We start from the raw sequence: 6,000 nt of genomic DNA on the forward strand, positions 1-6,000 counted from the left end.
AAAGTCATTCTGTTCATGACTTAGGATTTTCTGTCACATTATATATTTTTCATTATTTCCTAAATGAGTCATATTCTGGGTGCAGACTTTTCCGTGAACGGTTAATTCTTACTTTTTCTGAACTAGTTAAGTCTTCTGTACTGTGCCAGTTTTTTTTTGTATCTCCTTCCTTCCTTCCTTCCTTCCTTCCTTCCTTCCTTCCTTCCTTCCTTCCTTCCTTTCTTCTTTCTCTTCTGTGTTTTTTCCCCTTCGACATAGGGTTTCATGTAGCTTGGCTGCTTCTGATCAAGGCTGGGATTACCATTGCCAGTTACCATACTTGGTTAAAATCCTTCTGGCTTGCATATTTTATGCCAAGTGATAGTTTTTGTTACATTCAACCTGGCATATATTAACATAGACCACCTTGTTTCTGTGATCATTAATACAAATTCAATAAGGAGGCATTTCTATTTCTTTGTGTACGTGTAGTACTGGGGGTTGAACCCAGGGCCTCATGAGTGTTAATTGTGCATCCTATTTCTGAGCTACAACCTCAGCTTCATATAGTTCTTTTTTGGAATGATAGTTACATTGTCAACAGTAATGTGACAGTAAAATACACTTGTATACAACTGGTTTATTATTCCTTCTTAAACTACTAGTTCCTGCTAACTATTTTTCCAATTTTCTGTGAATTCGATTCTTTTTAGGTATTTCATATAAAGTATTAGTCATTTTGTGACTGGTGTTTCATATTGTGGTTGTTAGTATTCAGGCATCTGTACTGGCCTGTCCTTGGGGTTCTGACTGGCAGTCACTAAGAGCACCTGTGCATATTCACTCTGTTTTCTCTCTCTCTCTCTCTCTCTCTCTTTTTTTTTTTTTTTTTTTTTTTTGGTTTTACGAGACAGAGTTTCTCTGTATTGTTTTGGAGGCTGTCGGTGAGGCTGTCGGTCCAGCCTGCCTCTGCCTCCCCAGTGCTGGAATTAAAGGAGTGCGCCACCACCGCTGCTGGCCACTCTGTTCTCTTTTAAAAGGGCCCTAGGCCAGGTGTTGGTGACGCACGCCTTTAATTCCAGCACTCGGGAGGCAGAGGCAGGCGGATCTCTGAGTGTGAGACCAGCCAGGACTAGCCTCTAAAGCAATTCAGAGAAACCCTATCTGGAAGAAGAAGAAGAAAAAAAAAAGGGGCCCTGCCCACCTCCCATCCTTTTTCTTTCTCTCCCTCTCTCTTCCACTCTCTCCTCCTTCTTCCTCTCTCCTGCTGCTCCCATCTCTGGAGGCTGGTTTCCCCCCTTCTGTTTCCCCTTTTTATGATGTCTTTCCCTAATAAAAAACCCCTCTGCTTGAATCCTGTCTCATAGCTTTTTCTCTCGAGTGCTACTTTTCTTAAATTGCAGCAGTGGTGTGTGTAAATCTCTTTTCTTTCTTAAGGCTGAATATATGTATATACCACATTTTATCTATTCATCTGTTTATGGAGTTTCAATTTTCCTATATTTTGGCTATTGTAATTCTACCTTGAACATGGATGTACAAATATCTACTTACGTTCTTGCTTTGAATTCTTTTAGTTGTTTTGAGACAAGGTCTCATGTAGCCCAGGTTAGCCTTGAACTCTCTATGTAGCTAAAGATGACCTTGAAGTCCTACTGCAGCTTCTACCTCCTAAATGTTAAAATTGTAGGTGTACACCATCATACCTGGTTTATGTGACTCTAGAAATGGAATCTAGGACTTTATGCATGCCAGGCAAGTATTCAACCTGTTGAGCCATATCCTGGCTCTTGCTTTGAATTCTGTCTGGCATATATCCAAATGTAGGATTGCTTTGTCATATGTAATTCTATATTTAACTTTTATTTATTTATTTAGAGATTTTGAAATGGGGTCTCAATAGCCCAGGCTGGTCTGGAATTCACGATGTAGCCTAATTTAGCCTCAAACTCATGACTCTGTGTGTGTGTGTGTGTGTGTGTGTGTGTGTGTGTGTGTGTGTGTGTGTATGTTGTGCATATGGAGGTCACAGGACAACTTTCTGGAGTTGGTTCTCTCCATTTTCGTGTGGGTTATGAGGATTGAACTCAGGTCACCGAACTTGTGCAGCAAGTGTCTATCTACTGAGTCATCTCATAGGCCCCTAGCCCTTAGCCCTTGTAGTTGGTTTTAATCTGTACTTCTGTAGTGTCTAATGTTTTTATGTGCTTACTGGCTATTATTTGTGTATCTTTGGGGAAATATCTGTTTCCTCTCTGTATTGGTCAGGGTTCTCTCCCTCCCTCCCTCCCTCCCTCCCTCCCTCCTTCCCTCCCTCCCTCCCTCCCTCTCTCTAATGGAACTCAGTCCCATGAACCAGGCTGGGTGTTTCAGCTGGTCTTCTGTATATGCTGGAATCCTGAAGAAGTAGGCTCCAAAGCCAGTGAAGGAATGGATGTGTTGACAAGGCCAGAGCAAGCAGGCAAAGAACAAACCGTTCCTTTTTCCATTGTCCTCATGTCGGCTACCAGTAGAAATGTGGCCCAGATTAAAGGTGTCCCTTCCAGCCTCCAGATCTGGATTAAAGGCTTGTGTCTTCCCACCTCAAGGTCTGGGTTAAAGGCATGTTGTCTTTTTGCCTCCATTTCTAGATTATAGGTCATTCCAGACAACCAAGAATAGCCATCACACTATCCTTTTTCCATTTTTGAGTAGGTTATTTATCTTTTTATTGTTGAGCTTTAGGGATTCTTTGTATGTTTTGGATATCAAACTTTTAGCAGATATGTTGTTTCTAGGTACTTTCCTCCATTTCATGATTTGTTTTACTTTGATGGTTTCCTTCCTCCTACTAAATTTTCATTTTGATGAGGTTCAGTGTTTGTTTTCTTTGATTTCTTGTGTTTTTGATGCTACTTCAGAAAGCATTACCTAGAGTTTCATAGTTTTATCTTTCACATTTAGGTCTCTGGTTGGGGTGTGTGTGTGTCTGTTTGTGTGAAGTAATAGTTGATTGATTGCTTTGCATTAGAATATTTAGTTGTTCTAGACCATGTATTGAAAACATTATTTTTTTTCCTTGAATAGCCTTGATACCCTTGTCAAAACTCAGTTGACAGGATGAGATGTGGCACACACTTGTCATTCCATATGAATTTTAGGAGTTCAAAGCAGAAAGATGGTGAGTTTGAAGCCAACCAGGCTTCAAATAGTGGGATCTTCTTTTGGGGGAGGGGGAGTTTGAGACAGGGTTTCTCTGTGGCTTTGAAGGTTGTCCTGGAATTAGCTCTTGTATAACGGGCTGGTCTTGAACTTACAGAGATCTGCCTACCTCTGTCTCCCGAGTGCTTGGATTAAAGGTGTGCGCCACCAACGCCCGGCAATGCTGTCACTCTTTAAAACTTACAAAATTGATAGTTGATGTTAGTTCAGGTTCATGTTTTTTTTGTTTTTGTTTATTAATCTTAATTTACTTGGTATTTCTGTGATAAATAAATGCCATGACCAAAGGCAGCTTGGGGAGGAAAGGGTTTAGTTTATTTGGATTGTATGTTTTGAACACAGTCCATCTTTGAGGGAAACCAGGGTATGAACTCAAGCATGGCTGAAAACCGAAGTAGGAGCTGATGCAGCAACTATAGAGGAATGTTGCTTACTGGCTTGCTCCTCATGCTTGCTCAGCCTGTGGGGTTTTTGTTTGTTTGTTTGTTTTTTTGAGACAGGGTTTCACTGTGTAGCTTTGGCTGTCCTCAGATGACACTAGCTTGTATCAAGTTGACAAAAAAACTAACCAGCCCTGGGATCTCACTGTGCTTTCATGGCCTGGAACTCACAGGAGAGTCACCTGTCTCTGTTTCTCAAATGCTGTGATTAAAGGAGTGACCACCACGCCCAACCACTTAATTCAAAATTAATTAATTAATTAGAGACAGTCTCACTATGTAGCTTTTGCTATCCTGGAATTTACTATGTAGGCTCTAGCCTCAAATTCATAGAGATCTGTTTCCCTTTGCTTCTTGAGTGCTGGAATTAAAGGTGTGTATCACCATGCCCAGCCTAAAAATTTATTTTTTAGATTTATTTATTTTATATTATGCATCTGAGTGTTTTACTTGATATACGTATATGTGCTGCATGTACACCTGGCGCCTGCAAAGATCAAAAGAGAGTATCAGACAGAGAGAGCTATAGTCGTGAATGGTTGTAAAAGAGAGTATCAGATAGAGTGCCGGGTGGTGGTGGCAGCGGTGCACGCCTTTAATCCCAGCACTCGGGAGACAGAGGCAGGCGGATCTCTGTGAGTTCGAGGCCAGGCTGGACCGACAGCCTCCAAAACAATACAGAGAAACCCTGTCTCGAAAAACCAAAAAAAAAGGAAAAAAAAAAAGAGTATCAGATAGAGAGAGCTCTAGTCGTGAATGGTTGTAAAACACCATATGGGTACTGGGTCCTCTGCAAGAGCAAAAAGGCCATTTCTCCAGCTCCCTCCCCCTTATAGGTAATTTTAATATCTCTACTTGGAGATTTTTAGACATATGATTTGCTTCTTTTTGATTTAGCTCATTCAGTTGGCCAAAATGTGTTAGTCATATTCAATTTGAAAGCTCTGGACCAATTTCAGAGCTGAGATATGCGGATTGCCGACTCACTTAACTCCTTATTTGGATTGAAGCGGTGGACTTTAGTGTGCTCATGTCTATTTACCTTTGAAATACTTCCCTGGATTCATTGAACAGGATTTATGCTACATTGGCCCTACTGTGTAGTTCTGTGATTTTGAATGTCTGGATGGAGAGGATTAATTAGATGAAGATCACTGAATCTGTCTGTCCTTGGGTAACTAGCTAGATAGCCTTTTGTATCCTTACAGCAGCAGCCTTTTTATAGTTTAGGCTTTCCACATGGCTTATTATTAAGTATGACAACTTGTCATATGTAATCAGCATCATGTCAGTTTCATGGGAACAGCACTCCTTTAATCAGCTACTTCTTAATCTGGTAGGGTGTGAGACATATGGTAACCAAGACATTGTCATTTACTGTGTGGGTTGGTGGTGGTGCTGGGGGCTGTGTATGTTTTAGATGTGCTTGTTGTCTTCCAGAAAGAGGCTGATGACAGATGGCATCTCTTATTTCCTATTTTATACTGTGCATAAAAAATTACAGTCATATATTCTAGGGTTCAGTAGTAAATCACTTAATAGAATGATACCCCCCCCCCCCCAGCGCCCCTGTTCAGTCTTGTCCTGTCCTTGAACCTGTAACAGTTATGCTTCAATCTCCCAAATGCTGGGATTACAGGCATGAGCCACTCCAGGCAGAAGATCTGTTTTCAGCTATTGTTTCTTCATAGATTGTTGGCACATGGGCAAATAGTGATGAGGACTGGCTGATTACAGACTATCAAATCTGAAGCTAAAATCTTATGCCTGGATTATTGAGTACAGTTCTTATCAGTGTGGATGTAGTAGTTGAGGTCTGATTCCTGTTTTCCTTTTTTTCTATTCTCTGTCTCCATTCACTGCCATAAATAAATGATGTATTTATTGCCCTGTATATGTGGTTAGTCAGTTTTCATATTCTCTTGTAGAAAAATCACTTCTCAATTTCCTTACTTCTTTTAACTTTTGCCATTTTAGTAATTTCAAAGCAGTAGCAAGTAGCTTTTTATTTCTCTACATTTATATATGAGCTATTTTTTTCTTGTCTGTGTAAGTTACAGAAATTCAGTTGAGTTTCTTTTCTTTTCCTGCAGCAGTTTTTCCTGTGTACCTATTGAATGCAGTAAGGTTATATTATGTACACTCTTCTACCCACTGTAATCCTTAGGTCCGTACCACAGAGATAGTAACAGCCACCACTGTCAAGTATTTGTGTTCCTTTAGTCCTGTTTGACATAGTCTTAGACAAAGAAAGTGTCTCAAAGTATTGAAATCTGGTCAGAACTGTCTATGCTGAAAGTCTTCTACTGACCTCCAGCATAAGTAAGTGTCACTGAAGAGTAGGAATATAGCACAGTTGACAGAGTGTGTACCTAGCATG

The 6,000-nt window shown here is 40.5% G+C and overlaps 1 protein-coding gene across 6 annotated transcripts in view; it reads left to right on the forward strand.

Moving 5' to 3' along the window:
- The window catches only part of Bcl2l13 (BCL2 like 13), a 46,197-nt gene that overhangs the window by 13,394 nt on the left and 26,803 nt on the right, over positions 1-6,000 (forward strand). For 2 of the 6 annotated variants that reach the window (XM_040739341.1, XM_040739342.1), the window contains exon 2: positions 3,046-3,139. The exons of the other annotated variants lie outside the window; for them this stretch is intronic. In XM_040739341.1, coding sequence (XP_040595275.1) covers positions 3,079-3,139 — 61 coding nt within the window. In that variant the 5' untranslated portion in view covers positions 3,046-3,078. The remainder of the gene's footprint in view (positions 1-3,045; positions 3,140-6,000) is intronic. 6 annotated transcript variants of the gene reach the window in all.

Source organism: Mesocricetus auratus, unplaced genomic scaffold (genome assembly GCF_017639785.1).
Source record: "Mesocricetus auratus isolate SY011 unplaced genomic scaffold, BCM_Maur_2.0 Super-Scaffold_100676, whole genome shotgun sequence".
NCBI lineage: Eukaryota > Metazoa > Chordata > Mammalia > Rodentia > Cricetidae > Mesocricetus > Mesocricetus auratus.